This window comes from Ostrinia nubilalis, chromosome 10 (genome assembly GCF_963855985.1).
Source record: "Ostrinia nubilalis chromosome 10, ilOstNubi1.1, whole genome shotgun sequence".
Taxonomy (NCBI): Eukaryota; Metazoa; Arthropoda; class Insecta; order Lepidoptera; family Crambidae; genus Ostrinia; species Ostrinia nubilalis.
The window spans coordinates 3,948,969-3,973,647 of NC_087097.1; the positions used below are offsets into that span (position 1 = coordinate 3,948,969).

The 24,679-nt window shown below is 35.8% G+C and overlaps 1 protein-coding gene across 1 annotated transcript in view; it reads right to left on the minus strand.

Annotated features, from left to right (window-relative positions):
* Positions 1–4,596: 4,596 nt before the first annotated feature.
* Positions 4,597–24,679, minus strand: part of LOC135075703 (probable cytochrome P450 49a1) — a 30,818-nt gene continuing 10,735 nt past the window's right edge. The window contains exons 4-10 of the mRNA XM_063970160.1: positions 19,899–19,993; positions 17,105–17,215; positions 11,670–11,822; positions 10,344–10,553; positions 7,454–7,601; positions 5,840–6,079; positions 4,597–5,419 (exon numbers count right to left, since the gene is read on the minus strand). Coding sequence (XP_063826230.1) covers positions 5,102–5,419; positions 5,840–6,079; positions 7,454–7,601; positions 10,344–10,553; positions 11,670–11,822; positions 17,105–17,215; positions 19,899–19,993 — 1,275 coding nt within the window. The 3' untranslated portion in view covers positions 4,597–5,101. The remainder of the gene's footprint in view (positions 5,420–5,839; positions 6,080–7,453; positions 7,602–10,343; positions 10,554–11,669; positions 11,823–17,104; positions 17,216–19,898; positions 19,994–24,679) is intronic.

The window sequence follows — 24,679 nt, forward strand, 5'->3', positions numbered from 1 at the left end:
TAAGTTTCCAATAAATTTGATCTATAATTAAAGAATAAAAATACACAAATAACAATTTCCACCAAAATTAGGCAAAAATATGCACTTGTTGAAATTCACCCACATAATAATAATTTACTTCTACTTACCTAGAGTTTTTTTCGCACGCGATAGTTTTTAAGTATTTGCTTGGCAGGAAAATTATAATATAGGTAACATTTATTGTAAAGTATTTAACATTAGGATTTTACCCATGCTCCTTGAAAAACTGATCACGAATTAAATCCAAGCAAAATCCGGTTTAAGTCACTGAAATCGGCTCAAAAGCAGATTTATCCGGTTACATGGTAACCCTATGCACACCTGTGTTGTTTCCATTTATTTCGTTTCGTTGAATTTCATTACGACAATTTGTACTAAAGAACGTTAAGCTTTTAACGGTCTTTGGATAGCGGAGGGGCTAAAACGTTTAAAAATAAAATTATGTTTGAGCGTGAAAATGTTAGGTTATTATAAAACGTTGTTTGTTTACTTAGATAGATATTTATCATATTTATGTAAACTAATATTTTGTACTTACAACACTGAAAAGTGAAAAAAAGTCTCTTGAAACCAATTACGTATTTTCAAAGGTCAAGAAGTTGTTTAATATAATTAAATTCATAAGTTTAATCTACTCGATAGAATAGACTGACGGATCCAAACTAAGAATACCAAGTCTACCTCTCCCTAGGAACAAGTAACTTACCTAATGACCATGAATAAAAAGTACCTACGTTAAACATCATAGTTATCATTTTTATTTATTTTTATTTTATTTATTCATGAATAGAACGGTAGTACCAATTACACTATTCAAACAAGGCGTAACAAAGCTCAGAATAACATTTAAGTAATTAAAAACAATTTAACTTAACTTAATTTAGGAAAAGTATAGTATCATATCACTACATACAGTTAATACCATCATTAACGTAGGTCTACATCATTGCTTTTCAGTAATTACGAATTTACGATCTACATCAACCTGCGTCCCCTCAAGCATAATGAGGTCATCCGTCCATCGGACCGGTAAAACGCGTTTAACGTTGGCATACACGTGTAATGCTTTGGAAAATTGCCTCTGTACTAAATTAAATTAAATCAAAACAAACAGCTCCTTTTCCTCGAGCTTTACACGACTCTTCTTAAATACATACAATTTATTCGAGCACAGGCTGAGGCTAAATTAAATTAAACACAGCCAAATCAAAATGTTCCAAAAGTAATGTATATTCATACAAACCGCACACACACATCGTGACGTTGAGAAATTGATGTCTGCCGCGAGTGGTTTGTAAATACTGGCTAACTTGCTTAATGCTGCTGTAGAGACACCATTGCATTAGAAAAAGTCGGGATATATCGTACAGTTTCTGTTTGAAATATATTCATAAATTAGTTATTTTTGCACAGCACCGGCTTGGTTTTTGCTTTGGGTCAGACAGTTCATTCAAATTAGACCTGAAAAACATTTTCAGATTTGATTGATAACCCTACAAAGTTTTACAAAAGAAAAGGTATATTTTGCACTAGCTTTTGCCCGCGGCTTCACCCGCGTGAATTCAATTTTGTCACAGATCGTCATAAGTTGTAACCTACGTTATTCTGGGTTATAAACAAAAATACTGTAAAGTTTTATCAAAATCCGTTCAGTAGGTACTTTTTGCATGAAAGAGTAACAAACATGTTAACATCCAGACATCCATACAAACTTTCGCATTTATAATATTAGTAGGATATTATGTTTCTACATTAAAAGTTCAATCAAACGCAAAGGTATGCTGTAAGCAGTAAGACAGGGAAAATGTTGCAACTTAAGGGCTTCGAAGAAAATAGTTCGCCCTCGTCTTGGCTGGGACATTATCCCAGAGAAAACTAGCTTAATAGGTTACCTTACATTTTAAATGTGTTTTAAATAAGCCCGAGACTTCTCTAGTGCAAAGTCACCCTACAGGCAAATGAGATTCTTGAAGAGGGCTTTTCAATATAATACCCAATTTAAATGTTTGCGAAAGAAGACAGTCCAGTTTTTTATTTGCTTCATAAGTCGCGAAACGTTTCCCCAAGTCAATAGAATTCAATTAAGTTAAATTAACAACGACTTGTAGCTTGGGGCGTCACTTTGATTTTGAAAAATAAAACCAATAAGTAAAGGCTTTGTGAAACTATTGAAAGATGTTTTTAAGGTATGGATGGTTTGTTGCTATCAAGAAGTATTTTCAGGGTTTATTTATATCAGAGATTTAAGTTTACATAATTAAATTAATCTCATAAAGATGTCTCCAAGTTGTAGAGTTATGCTGATGACGTTTTAAGGGAAAAGTCCTGTGTGAATATAAAAAACCGTAGTTGCGTTAAATGTGCGTTAAATACTTCTACAAAAATTCAAAACAAGTAACAAAATATGTCACCTTATACTTATTGTATGATGTTATACCTAAGTTGTTACACAGTTATTACTTTTGCTAGTTTTGTTTGAATTAGATAGGTATTATACCTATTTCAAGAATTAATTGTAATAGCGTATTCGCTAAGTTAAATTAGGAAGCTTTTTCGTCGTCTATTCCGTGCGATCTAGGCCCTCCCTTAACTGATTCCATGTTAAGCTACCGGGTTTTAAGACAGTTTTGACTGACAAATTAGCCATTAGGTACAGAAACTGCCGACTAAATTCACAAACCGAAAGTAGTGCAATAATCTAGGAATTGTCATCTATTGTTTTTTTGTCATCAATAGCATTTGCATAGTAAGAATTAAGAAAGAAGCATAGGTAGATTTTAAATAAACTTAGGTGTAGTGTTTAGAATTTTCGGAACGAAAAATAGAGACAGCTCAACTTTTATAAAATAATATGCTCTTCATCATCTATTTTTCACAACTTGATTGACTAAGAAAGAAGCAAGCCGTCGTTTATAAAACAATTCACATAAAATGAAACACCCAAAAGCTTGGAATTTTTAAATTTCCCTCCATCCCAATTATTTTAATGGAAAACATAATCACGACGTCTCGACCTATTCCGGCGTATTTTACGCTGAAGAAGGGACTTTCAAAAAGGAATTTTGTTTTGGGGTTAATCTTGATTAATTTGCGTTTTCAGTGCGAAGTATGAGGCGTCAGAGAGATACAGAATGATGACTTACATACGTAACTATTATGATTCAGTACACGATAGAAATATATTGATTTGCGTTTTCAGTAAGTGCGAAGTATGAAGAGAGAGATACAGTATGATGACTTACATGCGTAACTATTATAGTTACCTACACGATATAAATACACTCGACGTCAAATAAATCGCACCTACCGCGACAAGCACTTTCAAACGTATGCATCCCCACTTCCCACCAATATTGGCACCATTTAATAGCCTAGTTCTAAACTTCATTTCGTTTTTCACTTACTTCATTTTGTTTTAGTTTTTTACCCCAAAAATGTGTCTTTAGAAAGATCCAGTCACTTCTTCAAAAAAATAGGTAGTTACGTTTAAGCCAAATTTATGGCTACAAAATTGTTAAGTTGGGATTAATCGCTATCCATCTGTTAAAGAGGCCACGTGAGATCATTATTTGGTTTTATAACCATAAAAATTGGTCTAATTGATCCCAGAGGTGAGCCCAAAGTGAGGTCTCTTTTCAAGTCACATTTATGGTATACGTCAATCATTTATTAAGGAATTAAATGTGTTTTTCTTTAAGGATATTTATTGGGCTTTCAAATAACACCAATATTGTTGGGGCACTATGATTGTGTCAGAAGAAAATCTTTAAAGTTCGCGTCGCGGAAGGTGCGATTTATTTGATGTTGATTGTATTATGATTACACAATATAAATAATGTATATTTATAGTCAAAACTTTATTTAATTTTCTGATAGGTCTACTATAACTTTAGAAAGGACGAACGTCTACACTTGATGGGATGTCGTCTCTACCTACCTACAGATCAGTTTATTTATTAACAATTTTAATAATTCGTAAGGCATGCTACTCAGTTAATAATGTAGAGGCAAAAAAAAAGTACTGGTGTACTCTATAAAGATATTTTTTCTAGCCGATAATGTTTATTTCTACTTTAGTGATGTTAAGTAACAAAAAGCTTGCTTAGTACCCGATCCCGGCGTGCAAGCGAACAATGTACACCGTCTGTCACTAAATGAGATTGATCACGGCGAGGTGGCGGCTTCTGATTAATGGCTGTAAATAATGCAATATACGTGTTTCTTTGGCATTTCCTAGATATTTGTTGATATTGGAATCTAGCATGTCGATGTTTGTACAATTTTTTTTAAATAAATCAAAACAACATCAAAATTATTCCTTATGCTTTTACTTTTACTTGTAATATTTTTTATCGTAAAGGTAGCAGGGAAGCGCTGGACGCAGACCGCTGCCAATCGATCAACATGGAAAGCATTGGGGGAGGCCTATGTTCAGCAGTGGACGTCCTATGGCTGAAATGATGATGATGATGATGATGATTTTTTATCATTCAAAGAAACGAATTCTGTCAGTGTAGTTTAATTTATTTATCATGGTTGGGTGAATAAGGATAGTAACAATAATAAACCAATTAATTTAATCACAATTATTTAATTATTGTAATGTGCAAAAAACAGTACAATAAAATTAGCATTTATTTTTAATAAGGAACATGATATTAATTTAAAATAATTTCTATCAATAATATTTAATTCGATTAATTATAATCTTAATTCTACAACAAATAATTCTAGGCGGATACATAGAAGATTATTTATTTAGATGTTTTTTAAAATTAGTTTCTTTTAATAGTCTCCCTAAAATAATTACCACAGATTACAATTTCATTAGCCAAAATATATCTTACACTAAGGCTCAGTTGCACCACCTAACTTTGACCGTAACTATAACGATAACCGATGTGATTTTTTGTATGGATTTTGACAGACGTCGTTTGACGTTTGTCAAAGTTAAAGTAAGATGGTGCAACCCAGCCTAAGTTTTCATGTTCGAACTAGTACTACTGTAAGTACTCGTATAAAGCCATACTTAAGTCCAAAAAATATAAATACATTTTTTCAGAATCACCCAAAATTCAATTCAAGCAGCATTCTGTAGGACGAAGTAATACGGTGGTTGTAGCTTATTGACTCCTGTGGTAGTAATATTGGGCATAGGCCCATGCCATTCCAGTCTGTATTTGTCTAGCACCCTCGTGGCAAGGGATGTCAGCATCTTCCCTACTACCCCTGTTGCAGGACAGGCGTCCCCAAAAGGCATAGAGGCTAGGGGATGAGCCCTGGAAGCCTTTAAAGGCTCCCAACCCTCGTTGCACCATCTTTCTGGGATGAAGGCTTTGGAGCGGCCCCATTGCTTCTCGGATTTACTGGTCACGCCGTGTGCTAGGACTATGTCCACCTGTGAAAGAGAGGATTTGTTAAATTCTTTTTCTATCTTTAATATATAGCAATTCTGCCTGTGTTCTAATCTATACTAATAAGCTACTTTTATATCTATACTTATGTTTTTACGTGAAGCTCAAGGTAGGTACCTGTACTTGAAAGGTACATTACTATTTACACATTAACGTAAACCAAACCGTAGATTTATTCAATAGAAGTTTTAGAAATAAGTCTTCAATGTTTTAATAAAAAACCAGCCACTCTCCAAGCAACTATCATCCTAGCAGGAACTTCCAATAAGTACTCCAAGAACCAGCTTTTTATGCAACATCTGAATCTCTGGTATCCTAATTGGTTCTCAATGTCTCCTTCACCCTGTGCGACCCTAAAACCACTGAATCTCCTCTGAAATTCAAACAAATTTCAACAGACTCACCCCAGCTGGTACTTCAAATCCTCCTACAGCCAGCTCCTCTCTGCTTCTCCTGACCACTCCTCCAGTAGCTGGATGGATCCTCAACGCTTCCTTCGCACAGGCCGCTATATACGGTAATTCTGGTGCCTCCAACCCTGCGTCAGTAGATTCCTTGGCCCAGGCGACCTGGTCGTGGGCTCTTTGTTGTTGTGCCGCGTGGAGGGACAGCTGGTATAGCATGCTGAGGGCTGAGTGGACCAGCTGGAAACAAAAATATATTTTACACTGGGTACTTACCATTAATTAGGAGCAATTAATGAGGTTTCTACAGTACCTATCCTAGCTGTACCTTTAAGCGAGGAAGCCCGAAAATTATGCAAATTGTTAACTTCACTATGTGGAAGAAATAGTTGAATTAGGCACATAACCATAATTATTGTAATAGATTCTAAAAAGGTGATTACGGGGGTGACATAGGCACTTTGACAAAACCCCCTATAAACAATAAAGATAAAAAAAAAAAAAAAAAAGGAGCTGTCAAAATTTTTGAGAAGCTATCTGACATTTAATAAGAGAAGGAAAGGAATTGTCACCAACAAAATGGTTGGGTACTCTTCAGGTTGGATACACTTTGCTCCCAATTTGGAAGGGTCAGAGGAAAAACGTCAAACTGTTCTCTAGGGATAAAATTTTCCACCAACTTCAATTAGGTTGTGTGAAAGACTACATTTCTATTACATACCCAATTGAAGTTGGTAGTTTGGCTGAGTTGTGGATTCGAGATTGCCCGTATAGGTATGCCCAGAGGCACGAAAACGACCAAATGGTCCAAGTTTTCTTGCGATGCCTTTAAAAGAAACTGTAAATAAGTAAAAGTCATAAAACTAATTTATTTATGCAAGTAGACTTTTCAAAAGCACTTTTACACGTCCCAGTATTAACCCTACCTCTGCTTCAGGATAATAAATGGGTCAGTGCTGAGAAGAAGCAGTGCAAGAAACTCAGTATGCCAAATTACATAAAAATCTGAGATTTCAATAGTTCTGGGTTTAATATGGGTTAAAAAGATAAATCGATTTAGAATCGAATAATAATCGAATCGATAAGATCGATTTAACCCGCTCGATTTTTTTTTGTTTATCCCAAGCAGTTATGTCAAATTATAGGAAACTACTTATAATTAATTGGAATGTACAAGTAGATACCTAATCTTGTTGTCAAAACTTTATGAGCCGGGATCTTTTAAGGGATATCCTGACAGGGTTCGATAGGACTGGCTTACCGTGCTCGCCGAAGTATGCATTTATTATTCTTATCGTAAATCAAGTTGATTCAAGCTTGAAATGTCCTAACCAAATTGAAATCGATACAAAGGTTGCTCTGCTCGGCAAGGTACATAATTAATATGGAATTTGAAATTGTAAGTCTATAAGACTTCGATATTAAGGGATGAGTAGAATGTCATGAGTTAATCATAAATTGAAGATATTTAAAAGAGAGAAGTGTAGTATTATTATATCTCTCTGTTTTGTGTGGCGTGAAAAGTCAAGGGTATTTCATTTGAATGGATGTATATGTTGTATGTATGCTTTTACACGGGTATTGTTGGGTTTTAATAGTTTAGCAGTTACTTACCGGTTCCACCCCAGCTAGCAGGAAGTCAGAGGCTAACGGTAGTATTCTTCCCTCAAGTGGCCTCAGTTTGTCCAGGAACGCTTGTTCAGGTCTTAGAGTCCCGGACTTCAGCTCAGCAGTGGCTTGTTGTAAGAAGAATTCGGTGAGACTGTAAGAAATGAGGAAGTTTATGATGAAAGCTGACCAGGCCAAATCCCCTATTTGCTTCTGGTAAAGAGGGTCGTACTCTTGCTGTGGATACATACGCCCGTAGTCACAAACGATGCTAGCTTAAGTGAAGCAGCAAATCGAACGCACAGCGTTGAAAAGAGCTCTGTGATTAGTTCGTGTGTCACCATGTGCGTCCTCATAGTAATGTTTGTGAATACCGGCGTAAATTAATTATGTAATCGGTCACTTTTTTATTATTTTTTATTTTATTTAAAAAACTTTAACAAATATGGTGAATTTAATGCTAAAAGCATTCAGCGAGGTTATCCCGGTCCCGCTTGTAATTACGATCTTTGTAAATATACCGACCTAATGAAAAATGTTAATCATGTTTGATTCGGTCGATTGGTTCAGGATTAATCTACGTCAATTAGTTAATGTTCTTCATGTATCAGAAACAAATCATTAATGACTGATTAAAATTGCTTAGGATGATACAATGAACAGCTTATCAGAAGGTCTGTGCTGTTCTGATAAGCTGATGCTAAATGACACCTAAGAGCTTTTTAGTGCAACTGTTAAGGTAGTCAATAGGCTAGTTTCCTAAAAAAATTTTTTTAGTCCGTCATGTTTAATATCAAAAAATATTGGACACATATATTTTTATTTGTCAATCTTATTAGATTATTTATTAATAATTACATAGTTATGGTGCGTTGAAGTTCCGCACGACGTCACAACGTGCGGCACTTTTATGCAAGCATTGACGTCACGGGCCTCTTCTTATGAACTTTGGCGCGCTTTATCTCTTTAAATTTTCATTAGTTTGAAAAAGTGAAAAATACGTGTAGAGTATTTTTTGATTTTTGATCCAGGAAACATCCCTATTATGAGCTTTGATTAAATTACCAAATCCGAATTCTTGATCTTAATATTTTGCTTTTATGTAGTAAATCTATGCGTTAAGGTAAACAATTAAATATTCAACCAACATCACCAACCCTTACCAAAGTACCTATCATCTAAAATGTAACCAAAGTGTTTCTTGGTGGTTTCAAAGTGATTTATATTGCAAACGTTGTCGGCAACTTAGTTCAACTGGCCTCAGCAAATCCGCCTTGTGGTTGCTTACAGAATCAAAATCCAGACTTAACTGGCTCACAGCGGTTCTTGATTTGCTTGGCAATTATTTTAACAAAGAAACTATAGTTTGTTAAAATTAACTATCTAAATATAGTTATTATTTTAATTACATTATGATATTAAACTAGTTTTTGTTGTTACACGCGGACTCGCGGAACTAAAACGGTTTGATCAATTTTTACAATATAATAAAAGTACCTACATAAATAAATTGGTAGGTTACTGATAATAACTCGTACTTCGTAAAAGAGTTTTTTACTGATTTTGGACTTATAAGATTTTAAGTGTTTAAATGTAATAAACGTAGGTATGTGACTTTAAATGATGATGCTCGTTAGTTATACTATTATTTGCTCCCAGGGTACGACCGAAACCGTGGCCAGCATTGTCATTTGTCTACTGGATAGTAAGCAATCCATCAGGCCAGGCGACCATCAAATCAAGGTGAGTTAAAAACTACGATTTTTATTACCAAATTACAAATATTACAAATATTTGAGAAGAGAAAATTTGGCTTCTCCAACCCGTCTGACTAGCGTGGTGAGTATAGGCCAAATCCTCCACTTTCCTCTGGCATTTAAGGATCGTGTCTTTACAGTGGAGACTAAATGACCTGAATATGGTGACGATGATTATAACTCACCTGTAATGTCTGTCAAGGGCTTTCAAGACGTTGTTGAAAACTAGCGAGTCCTTCTTCAAAGTGGCCTCACTCCTGACCAGATAGTTTCCACCGGCTATCTCACTCGCGTACTGAACCAAGCTCTCTGCAGGACTTAGCTGTTCTAGGATTTTGACCCACCTGTAATGTCTATCAAGGGCTTTCAAGGCGTTGTTGAAGACTAGCGAGTCCTTCTTCAAAGTGGCCTCACTCCTGACCAGATAGTTTCCACCGGCTATCTCTCGAGCGTACCGCACCAGGCTCTCTGCTGGACTTAGCTGTTCTAGGATTTTGACCTACCTGTAATGTCTGTCAAGGGCTTTCAAGGCATTGTTGAAGACTAACGAGTTCTTCTTCAAAGTGGCTCCGCTCCTGACCAGATAGTTTCCACCGGCTATCTCTCGAGCGTACCGGACCAGGCTCTCTGCTGGACTTAGCTGTTCTAGGATTTTGACCTACCTGTAATGTCTATCAAGGGCTTTCAAGGCATTGTTGAAGACTAGCGAGTCCTTCTTCAAAGTGGCCTCACTCCTGACCAGATAGTTTCCACCGGCTATCTCTCGAGCGTACCGCACCAGGCTCTCTGCTGGACTTAGCTGTTCTAGGATTTTGCCCTACCTGTAATGTCTGTCAAGGGCTTTCAAGGCGTTGTTGAAGACTAGCGAGTCCTTCTTCAAAGTGGCCTCGCTCCTGACCAGATAGTTTCCACCGGCTATCTCTCTCGCGTACTGAAGCAAGCTCTCTGCAGGACTTAGCTGTTCTAGGATTTTGACTTACCTGTAATGTCTGTCAAGGGCTTTCAAGGCGTTGTTGAAGACTAGCAAGTCCTTCTTCAAAGTGGCCTCGCTCCTGACCAGATAGTTTCCACCGGCTATCTCTCTCGCGTACTGAACCAAGCTCTCTGCAGGACTTAGCTGTTCTAGGATTTTGACCTACCTGTAATGTCTATCAAGGGCTTTCAAGGCGTTGTTGAAGACTTGCGAGTCCTTCTTCAAAGTGGCCTCGCTCCTGACTAGGTAGTTTCCACCAGCTATTTCTCTCGCGTACCGCACCAGGCTCTCTGCTGGACTTAGTTCTTCTAGGCTACGCTTGGATAGAGAGCATCGGTCTGGAGTGTCGTCGTCTAGGGAGGTCTTTTCAGGAGTTCTGGGGGTAAAAGATAAACATTAATTGAATAATTTGCACAGGCGTTAAGGCCAAATTATGATTAAGATGAAAAATTTAATATGTTAGCTGTGTATCTAAAAATATCCAGTACCAATATGCTATGATTAGATGTAAAATTAAAATATCTTTATTTCGCTGTAAGACACATTTCGTAAAAAAATTTTGAACCCTTCTTTTGGGTTTGTTATAAATCTGTGCCAGAAGACTCCACTCTTCCATAGCTTCATACTAGCAGCAGATTTGCAAGATTTAAAAAAAAAATGTAGGTGGTTAATGTTTGGCATGGAGCACCCAAGAATTGAAGCTTAAATCCATTTAGATACTAAAGCAAAAACGAGATTGAGTAGATGGTAACTTCAATAAAGCGATTATTAAAGTTTGAAAGTAGAGAATACCTAAGAATCAAGAGAATCAAAATTAAAAATACTTGGAATAAATATTTTTATTCAGAAAAGGCAATAAACTTGGATGGGATTTAATTTTCATCAGGGCAAAGCACCGTTTACTCTTATAAAATTATGTTTAATTTACTTGAAGTAGAGTAGTAACTTAATTAAATTTTAAAGATTTAATTTAAAGATAGATAAATTAATCCCAGAAAATTCTTTTTAATTTTGACAACTTATATTTGTATGCAAATTAAAGGAGCACCGAATAAGGTTCTATTATTATCTTAGAGTTTGCATTATGCATATTAACTTGTTTTATTTTAAAAGATGCAAATGAGTGGATAGCCGAAGCGGATTCCTAGCATCATCACGCCAAGGCAAGGGTCGCTAGCACCCAGAGGTATACGTCTGTTTCTAACCTTGTTTAGTGGATTCTCAGCTATATCTTCAGATTCGGCCAAATAATGTCTACTGCAGGGCACACTAAAGGCCTCCCCCAAAGATTTTCACAACGACCGGTCTTGCGCCTCCTGCGTCCAGGCTCTCTGCCCCCTTTTACTACATCGTCAGTCCACCAAGTGAGAAGCCTTCCGGTTTGTGGTCCCAACTCGAGAACTTTTCTGCCCCAAATGGCGATAAATTCTAAGAGCTATGTGCCCACTGACAGTATTGTTAAGGGCTATGTTACTGTTATCAGCTGACTTACTTGTTATCAGCCGTAGGGATATGCGCTACTCCGTCCAGGCAGCCAAGGCGGATCCCGAACATCATCACACCAATGGTTTCAAGCGCCCAGCGGTATACTTCTGTCTCCAATTCCTCGTTTAAGGCATTCTCAGCGTGCCGTAGGTCTCCTAGCCTGGAGAAAAATTTCGATTTTAACATAACATCAACAATCCTATAGTCTGGTCTGTGAGCACGTGGAATTTTGTCTGGGCTGTGAGCGATAAGGATTGGTAGCTTGGGGTCATTGGACAAAATTCTACGTGCTCACAGACCGGGCTTAAATTATCTTACACACTGTAAAGCGATATAATATCCGTCAGAAAGCTGCTAATGGCGAACTTATAAGCCGTTGTATCCTTCTTCATGATACCTGCTCTTATTTTCTAACTTCTTTTCCGTTCTATTGTTTTCATACCTAACACCAATCTAAATAGAGCTTGTGCTATGGCATTTAAACAGAAACACCTTTATAGATACGTAAAAATAAGTAAGTATACAGATGCTTAAAAAGTATGAGCCCAATTTAGGGGTTGGTTTACATAATAGAGCCTAGAATTCTTTAAAAATATCGAAGAAGAGCTAGAAAAAATCTAGGCCAAGGTCTGAATACATGAATGCTTAATACCCAAATGCGGTTAAGAAGAAAATGTAATTTCCCCAAAATAGCTATTATGGGAATAACGTGATGTATGAGCGCGCTTGATCAGATCTCAACTTTGCATATAAATTAAGTTCGCTCTTAAGAAATAAATTGTGAAATATTTTTCCAAGATTATAGGGGATTAATTTTACCGACGGTTCCTCCTCTGGCAATGAGGAAAAGATTTAAGGTTTACAAAGAAGTGGAGTTTGATTTTTATGTTTTATCCGAAGTTGATAGCTTATTCCCCGCAGCAGAAAATTTTTCGTCCCATCATTACTGAAATAATCACTGATATTAAAATGTGTATTGTTTATAAGTATTACTTCAATTGCAAAGGTCAAATCATCAATAAAGCTAAATAAGACATCGCTCTTCTTGTCTGTAGGTATGTTCCTCAGAAGGACGTAATAAGAAATTATTTTAAAACTCTATTCATAATATGAAGTCCTGGTTGGTAGAATTTAAGTATCGTATTGGTCCTTCAGTTTAAAAAATTACTTAATTAGAGCGTAGGCCGTTAATCAATAAAATACGAGTATGTTCTACAGGGTGTTGATTTCAATACCCGCCATATTTAGGGAGTAGATTAAGTAGCTTATTCTGATCACGAATCAGCAAAAAAACTGACTTCCAAATTTTTTATTATTATTTTTTAAATATCTACGATTTCCATAATCGACCACTACAGTGCAGAATAGTCCCCCAACGCAAACGGCGCGCGGCGCTCACCCGGTGACCCGGGCAAGCGCTGCGCCCCCCGTCCCACGCCCCACTACCCGCGCTCGCCCATGAGTCAGTCAACTATCAGCCACAATCAGCTGTGAGTTCAAAGACGACTACTGGACAGAGCTTAATCCAAATCTACCCTAAAAATGTAATGAGTAAATTAGTTACTTACACCTTATCATGTTACGAGTTTATTTGTTGTTCTAAAAACTAATTAATTAAGTACTCTTTAATTAATAAAAAAACCTTTTACATGAATTTGCTTCCTTCCGCAAAATATTTTTTTTTACAGAACCTACATTATTATTATTTTTTAATTAAACCATGCTTTTATGTGTGTGATAAGCTTGTACCTACTTATCATTCAAAAGTACTGTAAACAGATGACAATAATGCTCTTTCATACAGGTTCGTTATTCCTTACATTTCCAGCTCTCTACCTTAATAACTTTTACGTCTTTACGATAGTAATTATTAAAATAAAACTTAACTTACTTAATACCGCAAACTGAACACCTAGAAATAACACACTGGCAAACTCTTGTTCCTTCACTTTCGATAGGAGATAAGACAAGATTTTGTTTTTAAACTCGATTGATTTCAGTACCTAAACAAAATTTCATATCTTAAAAGAAAATTTCATATCTTTCATTTGGAGCGGTGACTTGTAATTGAATACAATAATACCACCGCCTTGCGCGCGGCACGGACATCGGGCTCGCACGGAATAGGTACTTCCCCATCTTCGTGTTTCGGGCGTCATCGGGCGGCCGGCGCTCAATCGTGGATCATCGATTTTCTCTGTTCATCACATCAGTCCGATTTTGCTATCCACGCAGAGAGGCCGCGCGCACGCTCCGCGAAATCTAGCTCGTATTTAGAATACCTAGTACTCAATCGCTATTTTCTTATTTCTTGCCTTGTAACTTCAACTTTTCTCTTCCTCTCTGCTTGATAACTGTTTTCTAGTACTTATTACTTCCTACTACCGTAATAACGTAATTTCATTTCTATCGGCGTTTAATTTAAATACCCTGAACGAATGTTAGTTAGGTTCAGGTTAGACTTCCATTCTTCATAACTTACATAAAATAATTCATCATCATGTTCGGGATTATTTTAAATGAATGTAATTTCATTACACGAAATAACTACCAAAATTTATTGATATTCTTATCGTTTTATTAATAACGATTAGTAATTAAAGATCTACAAATCATTTGCATTTGAGTGTTTTGAAAGCTTGCTTTAAGAGCATTAATGATAGGACGAATCTTTAGTTCACAAAGATTAAACAAAGTATTTTTCCCGCCGCTTTTACATTCTCATTCGTTGATAGACTTCCTGTACTAAACTGACGAAATTAAACTTTTCTGTTGTTAAAAATTACGTAAAGTAGTTGAAAATGAAGAATAACGACAACTACCGATTCACGACGACATTCGATGGACGTATTTCATCGAATGCACTTTTCTAATTGCAAATTTGCGATTTTTGATTGTTTTCTTGTGCGGTTTTGAGTATTTAGTGTGTGAAAGTGTGATAGTGAGTGTAATAATAGTGAGTGAGTGTTAGGAAGATGCCAAACCATACGTACAGTGCTCGTGAGTACGTAAACATGGTTTACTGTTACGGGAGGGCACGTGGAAACGCATCTGAAGTCGCATCGGTGAGTAGGTACCTAGTTCTAAACTTAAAGGAATGTGTTTTTTTTAATGTAGGGAGTAAATAATCTGGTAATTTTGTGTACAAAATACTCCCGCGATTGCGGTAGATAGTGGCGGAAAGCGCGTAGGTACGCTCCAATACACACACACATAGGAAACAGCAAACTAATTTAAAACGAACTTTAACTTTAGTTAGTCAAACAAAAATACCTATTTACACTACCTATTTTACGTGGCTTCCTTCAGTAGACTATCAGACATGATAAGCGAGCGATCCGCGTAGCTCGATGGGTGCCGCAGTTGAAACGTATTGCAGTATTACGAGCCACAGTACAGTTGATGTCGCACGGAAAATATTGGCTAAAAATTCTACTTTAGTTTGTAATTTTTTTTTTGGTGGATAATGCGTTTATATAAGTCATAATAGATCACCTAAATAAATATGGCGAGGATTGAAATCAACACCCTGTATAGTTTGAGTAGGTACCTATTGTTAAAAGTAATTTGCTTTTAATACCTCTAGTTAGTGACTTGAGAACACATTTATATGCTAATGGAGATGCAGCAGGAGTCATAGCTTCATAAAACATTATTGCATTCTCAAATTAGTATGCTCAGTGTGGTGTGGTTGTGTATATTAATGTTTTCATAGCCCGCTTGAATGGTGGATAGTCAGACTTTACTATTAAATATATAAGTATCTGTATATCCGCACTTAAGTATAGCATGGACAGAAACTATTTACCTATGCTAAGTAGCATTTATGTAAAGTTTTGTCTATTTCCTGTCATTGCTAGAGGTCTGCATCGATGTTGATTTTAGTTTGTGGCCAGAGTATAAAGTTTCTCACACAACGATTAGGAATAAAGTAAGGTAAACGTCAACAATAGTAAAGTAAAAACGGCTAAGGAATCTTATGTTTTCGTTTATTTTTAAACTAGTTTCAACCAGTGTTACTTAGTTTTCGTCTATCAAAGAAAATCATGCCATAAAATAAAATTACGTTCACATTTCACTTCATTTTTTGTAAAGAAAAGCATAAATATGAATTTTCGTCTTCCCAACTTGGGAATATATTGGTTGCCCATAAATAATTCTTCCCCTATTTAACCCCTATTGAAGGTAATTTAGCCTACGTCTTTTCCAAGATCCAATATTTACTTTAAGTTTATCAAAATTGGTTGTGAAAACTTGATAAAAGATAAATTCTTTTACTACATGTTATTACATTATCATTAATTGTTAATCACTCTGAAGGATAGAGAGTCCAACAATATTTTTATTATGTTCAAGTACATTTGACTGTAGAGTGAAGTATTTTTGTTGCAAAATAGCACCAATTAAAACTACTTTACTTACATACCTACATAATTCCGCAATGTTTGACTTTGATGTGTCGTTGCCTGTACAATAGAGCGAGAAGTTTCCTCTCTAACAATGTGATATTGTAGGGAATGAAAATACATTAACGTTGTTGTGGACACTCGTGGCTGAGTGTACAGACGACAGCTAAACATGCATCTTATTCATTTGTGATAGGTGCGACTTTGCAATAAAAATCTGTACTGTTGACTGTACCAAACACGTGTTTGCTCTCAATGAGGGTAACGCGAGAAGATTCAATAAGAACTACTAACTGCGTAGAGGGTATACAGAGGAGGTAATGGAATCCACTCGTGTACGAGTGACTTAATAGAACCCCTTTTGGTGTTTTTCCATTAGCACGATAGCGCCACGCTAAAGATGTAAAGGAATAGGCATTTGTTTTTTTTTTTTCATTTTTTCAGCCTTGGCATTATCAAATTAGCCAGTGCCTTTTTAAAATCCATGTAGCCTGTAGCACGTAGCCTTATACAGGGTGACTGAAATCGTTGGCATCCTTTTAAAATAAGGCTACCTACTCATGATACAAGTTCTTTCCCCAAATATGAGACAAATCCGAATAAAAGTAGAGTCTTATATTAAAAGGATGCCAACGATTTCAAAGTCACCCTGTCAAAATATTTGGCATATCGTGACGTCACTGGACTGGTTAACCCATTTAGCCCTACCGTACTAGGGTACGGTAGGGCTAAAGGGTGGTGGAACATGAACAACACTGTGTCCCACTGCTATTATTACATACACGAAATGCCATGTTCAGCTTATTTCATACAAAAGAAACAAGATCTTTTTATTTCTATTCCGATTTCTATGGTTGTTTTAGAGAACATTTAAGGCTTTAACTAAATATTATAAATAAATACCACGAGGGGTTAACGGAATTATTAGTAAAGTAATTTGTATTTACAAAGTGCTATAGTATTCTTTCAAAAGTCCTAGACACTCAAAACATATGTTTTGTCTGATAAATATTTATGTAAATGTAGCGTGTAATACCTTCGTGTAGCGTCAGCAGCGATGTCGTCAAAAGCTTTGTCGTAGCACTGGAGCAGTGTGTTGTCTTGCAGCAGTGCTCGGATCGCTGCCCAGATGGCGTTGCTCTCGTCTCTGTTAGGAAGAAGGGATTATAGTTCAGTCTATAACAAAACTATTACCTACCAGCTTTTGCCCGCGGCTTCACCCGCGTGAAATTTAGTTTGTCACATATCGTCCTAAATTATAGCCTATATGTTATTCTGGGTTGTAAACAATAATACTGTAAAATTTCATCTAAAACCGGTCATCTAAAATCGTGACAGAGTAACAAACATCCAGACGTCCAAACTTTCGCATTTATAATATTAGTAGGACGTACTTAAAACTATGTAGATACAGTTAGCATCACATTCTGTTACAGTTGGAATAAGGTTGTGTTGCCAACTTTTGGCCACTTTGAGTGTCACGATCTATTTGACGCTGACTGTACTTAAATGAAAACTATTGTCAAAGTTGTTAGAATGATAATGTAATACATAATTCGTTTTAACTGAGATATTATGAAATTAATATTTAACTCTACTTATCTATTATGTATCGCCTTTTGTTTACCTCGTGCAAGAAACATTACAATTCATGTTCATTCAAATACAACAAGAATGGAGCACGCCCTTGATTCAATTCTTTGTTACATGCAAAACAATTATCTGTCAAATACTGTTAAATACTGTCTTTGAACTGCTCACTGAAAAGATTAAGGGTCAGTTTACACCTGATACTAAACTAAGCTCAATTTTTTAAATAAAACACATATTAGCATAGCAGTATTGAGTTGATCTAAAGATTAGACGCAATACATATTGGCAACAATGGCGACTGAACTGACTGACTTCCCAAAAAAATAAAGTGTCAAAAATAATTAGAGGTTTTTCAACGGGTCCTAAGTTTCATATTGCCTACCTATTTTTACCGCCACAGAGGTAAGCACTTGGCCTGATGGAAAGTGATGGTGAAGGTGTAAGCGAGCTCTACCCGGAATCCATAATGTTTTAATTGTTTTTAATAAAAAATATATTTACGTGATACTATAATTATAATTTGGGGAGTTTATAAAGGATCGCTTTTAGATTACGAGAACCCTTATTTGACCGCTCCCTACGCGAGTTATTTAATTTACTAGACGTAAATATTGCTCTGAGCCTTACTCTAAGCATAAAACAAACCAAACCCAAAAGGATGTCTATTTTTATCCTGGACCTAATTCTCAAAGACATACAAATTGACATATTAGAACTTCATCACTTTGAAAAATTTAGGATTGAAATTCAAATTCTTTACAGGTATAGCGCTTTAACGAGTCAGTGTCTGGGGTATGGGAGTGGCACGGGAGGGGTGACATTGACATAAATCATGATGTGACAGAACATACAAATCTGCCCCCTTAGACAAAACGCACTTTTTGATCGAATCGAAAATCGAATCCGTCAAAACTCCATACAAAAAAGGGACTTTTCGACCACTTTTCGACTGGTTTGCGATTATAATTTGCACTTTGTCTAGACCCACTGAAGCAGATCTGAAGTCTCGCTGACGTTTGACCGTCACAAAATCAACCCTCCCGCGAAGCTCTCATATCTCAGGCACTGACCCATAGACTTAGTATATAGGCCCTTTTTCAGGGCACTAATACACGTCCCAATAAAGATTGCCCTGCCACCACTTCGGGAGAAGTGGCGAAAGAAACTCATGCCCGTTTTCACTATCAATCCCTAATTTTTAAGTGATGACACTTAACAGGCATTTTGATTTCATATAGGTCGTTGGTGAAAACGGGCTTTAGTCACTTTGTCAGCCTCCTATTTATTAGGTACAGGTAATACCTTGAATTTTTACGGCCATTATTACAGGAAAGTATTATTTGTGTATTTTGTGATCCATCAAGATCCATTAGTTTGATTATTTGAAGGCAAACGAAAGGTTTTTGTTTGTCGAGTATTTCGTAATGAAAATGTTTTAGGAATATTGACGGGTTTTGATTTAGATAATTATTTGTGTTTTGACGAAGTGCTTTATTACTGGTGAATGTTTTTATTCAATACAGTAACTAATATTAAGACTCCTAGATATAAGTAATGTTATTAACTAGGATACGACCTCTAATGAAGAATTGGGCATTTAAACTTTTCTTTGAATAGCCTATGTACTTAGTATGTACTGAACTGTCCTATAAAGTGCAACTTTTCATAACATACTATGTCTATGTTTCAGATAGCAACCTTTACTTATTAGTTAACCAGGTCTTGGTTAAATAGAGCCCACATCAATTTGAACTTTATGCTGTGAAGATACGGTTGAAAACCAATGACTTTTTTTGAATCTGGTTAAGGGTTAAGTTATATAACTATCTATTGGGAATGGATGAAGCAAGCCATTACTAATAAACAACACAAACGTCAGGTTATCTGCCTGAAACCTCCTCATCATTATGGAGGTAAGAAACGGGATTTACTATGTAGCAAAACGTTTCCAATGGATTAGCAAACTAAAGTGGCAATGGGCAGGGCACATAGTACGCAAAACTGCCGGCCTATGGGGCAGTAAGGTTCTGGAGTGGAGGCCTCGTACCGGGAAGCGCAGCGTAGGACGTCTACCCACAAGGTGGACTGACGACTTCATAAAGGTAGCGGGAAGGCGCTGGATGCAGGCCGCCTACAACCGGCCATTGTGGAAATCATTGGGGGAGGCCTATGTTCAGCAGTGGACGTCCTATGGCTGAAAATGATTTTGATGATGATGAAAACGTTTCAACACTTACCCGTGGACTGGGCAGTGGGAGCCGCTGATCTTCCGATGGTGGCCGAGAGGCGAGCGCGTCCAACGAGGCGGCTCTGTCACTCCACTCTCGTATACCTGAGAATAAATTAATATTAAACATTTAGTTACAGCTAAATTAACAATTTAACGATGATAATAATAATCGTAAACTCTTAATTATATTTTGCAAGTAGGTAAGCTTTTAAAAGCGCGTCCCAGTATTACTCCAACCATACCTGTGCTTTGGGATAATAAATGGACCAGTGCTGAAAAGATGCAGCGCAAGAATCTGAGTTACTATTGTCAGACTCTTTTTCAAGGGTCAACAGCTGCCTAGTTTATTATGTACATGCCAAATAGTGGGGTAATAACTTATAGAGCTTCCCGGCGCTTTCAGGTCCTAAGATAAAAATATAATAGTAGGTACTAGGGATCTGCCCAGCTCTTCGCATGGGTGCTAAGTATACATATAAACCTTTCTCTTGAATTACTCTATTAAAAAACCGCATCACAATCCATATCTAAGCATACATAGCGACAGACAGCGGAAAACGACTGTCAGATACAGATTTTCTATATAATTTGGTTGCTCTAATAGGTTTTGAAACTAGCGTTGGAGTCTAATACAAACCATTAAGCTAAGGGTTCGATCAATATGTAAGTTCACTTCAGAATATTAAACATTACGGCACTTAACTAAGTATAGGTCTAAAGAGTCAATTATGTCGATACAACAGATACATAGGTAAGCAATTATCGGCAAAATAAACAATGCCATAACTTATGTAAGTAATAACCGTTGAATATGTAGATAAGTAAATGTAGTTATAAATATCGTGCGTCACATCCAACACACCGACTTTTCATGTATAATAAAGATATTGTTGATTGACTGACAAATCCTCGCTGAGCCTACCAATTTGGCGTAGATTATAGTATCATCCTCTGATATTTTGAGCTTTACGAATGCTTTGTGCATTTACACGCGAGTTTTGTGACGATAAGCCATTGAATGAGAAATAATAAAGATAAAACATTATAAACATTGCACTGAAAAAACTGAAAATATTTTTTTTGGTATAGTCAGTGTCAAATAATTCGTGACACCCAAAGTGGCTAAGATGTTGACAACACTACCTTATTCCTATAATTATAACTTTTACTTTCCAAAATGTTTACCTATTTATTTACTGTTAATGATTTATGTAATGCCAATCCAAAAACGTACTAACTTACATAAGAAGAGGTATTTCATGTTGAACAGTATATATTTTGCAACATAGTTATACATAACATGAATTTTGCATATTCAAATGTATTCTGCGTACTTAGTCCTATATAAACAATGGTGCTATTGACAAAAAATAAGAAACGTAAAATTCGTTTGTAACTAATTCAATTGAATATTAATGATTTTTACAGTTTTTTGTGCTATAATTCTTTCGAATCAAAACATGGTATGAGTCATGGAGCATAAGCTTCATATTTGGGTTGTTTATCAACATTAGAAGCGAAAACAAGTACCCAAATACATAATTATATTTATAGTGCCTAGGTAATCAAATAACCATTAGGTAATCGGTGACTGTTGTTAATTGATAAACACGTGGTTACCTCGTGCTTAGCCTTTAGTCATACCGCGGGTCGTGTAATTGTTTAGGAAATAAATTTTCTATTTCAATTGTTTACCGTAATTTAGAATAACTTTTTATATCAATAACTAGCCTCTCCTCGAATTATTTTTCTTAGGGCTGATTTTTCAACATCGGATAACTTTTAACTGAATTAAACTTATTAGTCTGGCAAATTGACAGTTTTAGGCTTACTTTAACTTTCACAAATGTCAAAAATCTGTCAAACTCCACACAAAAAACACTGGTTATCGTTGTAGCCACTTGTAGCTACGGTCAAAGTTAGGTGGTGCAACTCAACCTAAGTTTTGTCTGATTCAAATTCAGCCAGTCTATTCCAAGTAAGTTACTTTGATCGTAAATCTTTTCTCTAATAAAAGTCCTTTGTGACGCGGCCACAGTAACAATAACCGAAATCTATCGAACTGTAGGTAGGTATAATCAATTGTCAATAAGATTTATTTCTATTCATTCAACATAATAATAGCATAATAATTATACAGAAAGCGAAACCATTGTAAACATTATGATAACATTGTCACGTGGAACGCTCGTGGTACGTCACCCGTCACACCGTTGTGTAACAGTAACAATAACTTGATAAACTGAGTGCAATATTAATGTAGTTATTTCGTGTGGTATCGATAAAGCACTGATAAGCTCAATTTTAAGATTAAATGTCAAGGCTGGGTTTATTGATCAAGTGTTTGTAAATAATTTGGCAATAAGTTTTTATAAAACAAAACATTTCTGGTATTTTTGTGCCTCTACAATTGTCAAAGTATGTTCTAAGTACGTAAATAGTATATTAACGTTTAATTAACGAATACTGACATTATCAAAAGAAACACAGCTATATTTAATGTGGTTACATATACTGAAACAACGCTAGTGAATTTCAGAGAGTATCGGATTCAGATATTAAAAACACTAAAAGAAAACATTTTTTAATATTTCTAGAGCAAGAATTTGTTCGGTAATCGTTACACATTTGCATTCCAGTGTAAAAGAGGACGTTGTGATAGACTATTAAATGATTTATTAATATGTCATTTATAATAACAATTTGTTGTCAGTGAACTTTGTCCCAAATAGTAGTAGTCTATGTTTATTATGAGCATGCTTGTTTACTTGATTACATTATGTATAGAGGTATACATAGCTTCAGTACTATCAGTTCAAGGCTGGTCGTAGACCTCTAACCTCATGTAAGGTCAACATAGTGCTTATAATACAAGCTTTTTCCTAGATTCATGAAATAAATAACAGAATTTTATAAAAATCTGAAATGGTTTTGTGCTCTGCGCAAACATTGTTTCTAAAAAGGTTAATACGATCGCACATCCTTTTTAACTTTAGGAAGTGAGCGATTTAGACAGAGAATTCGTGTACGGATACTAAATTTTTTAAGGTCAATGTTCGCTAGTTTATTTGTCCGAAATAGGTTGTCGTTAAATTGAATTGATTGAAAGAATTTGACATTGCTATGATTGCTATGCTTGGGATCTCAGGAAGATTCATGCGAACATTTTTACTAATTTTTTACTATTTAAATTCGTTACTTTTATGCCTACCTACTAATTTCCTATCTACGAACACCTTGAATTGTTAGAACAATGAACAAAAAGTGTTAATAACAAAATGTTAAACTCTACCTCACCACTACTAAACAATCTTTATTTGGTCTTTGTTTTCATTGGCTAACATTTTAAAATGATTTTTTATTTTTTAAATGATCTTTAATTCATTTCTTTATTTTTGAAGTTCTTCCATTTGAACTAAAATAGAAAGACACAGGTTTTAACGCGACGTTTATGAATAAGTTACATTATGTACTCACGGCTTATTCCATTGGCCTTAAAATATGCATTCAAGTAACAAAGGCTTCTGAAGTTCACGTCATCGAATATTAAGCGACGTGACGTCATATTACTAGCTAGTCGTCTAACAAAACGTAGGCATTGAAATGATTTTAGCATCATCTTAGCTTCCGCGTGTGTAGATAAAGAATAAATTGCAAGAGCCTTGAGGTTTTAGGAATGTCTACGAGTTTGCATGTAGAGACGAGAATTGCTTGACTCCTCGACACGAAACGATCCCGATTTTGTTATTGTTCTTTGAATATTGATTAGGCTTAGTTAGATTTCAGTCCAATAATAATAAAGATGTGTGCTAGTTATTTAAATTAGTGTCTATTATTTAAATTGGTAGGCAGTTACTACCAATCAGTATTGTGTCGTGGCTGATATGTTTACAAATGCTTATCAATAAGAAGAAAGCTCCGTGATTCATGAGAGTCATCAACTAGTCAGCAGCGCATGATAAGAGTGCAATAATCTGTAATTTAATAACAATATCAGTGATAGTTATTAGTTTTATATTGAGGGGTGAAAACAAGTAGCTATGTTTTTTTTATCCTCAACAAGGAAGCTCTTGCTCTGCATCTTACCTGAGGTTATAAGTTTTAGAACATTGATTTTCATCAATCAAATATTGTCTTTCAGGTACATGATACCAGCCAGTGGTAGTCCACTGTTGGGCGTAAGCTTTCTCCAAGAATTGATAAACTGGACGATCTTCTGCTCTTTCATTCAGCCAGTTATGTTTTTTCGTCAGTTCATAGAGCACGAGAAGTTCTATAGTACTTACCAGGTACCTAAGTATTGCCGTCTTGTGGCGTAATATGAAAGTCTGATCCAATTTTTACAATAAAACAATGTCTGTCCTTTCAAGGAAACGAGTGCAATAATCTGAACTACCAATAAATAAATAAATAAAGTGCTACTAATTACGCGTCTTTACAGCTCCATATCAAAATATTGCCGTGCTTTTTGACCTATTATGTGCGTCAGAGATAAGAACCATATTTAAAAATAGCGACTGACAGTGAGAGTGGTTTCGCCGAATATGAATAGCAAACAATCACTTTCGACTTTGATAATAATACAAATTTTAATACGATGACGCTGTACACAACGAGTTAAATTAGTTCAAGAGTCGATACATTGATAATGAGGTATTTCACCTCTACTAAAGTAGGTATAGTGCAAGGGTGGTCAACTTGATTAGACATAAGATCTAACGAAACCCTGGGCGATCTATCACTTACATACTTCTTGAAATCTTAAATGAAACAGCATAGTTTAGTACA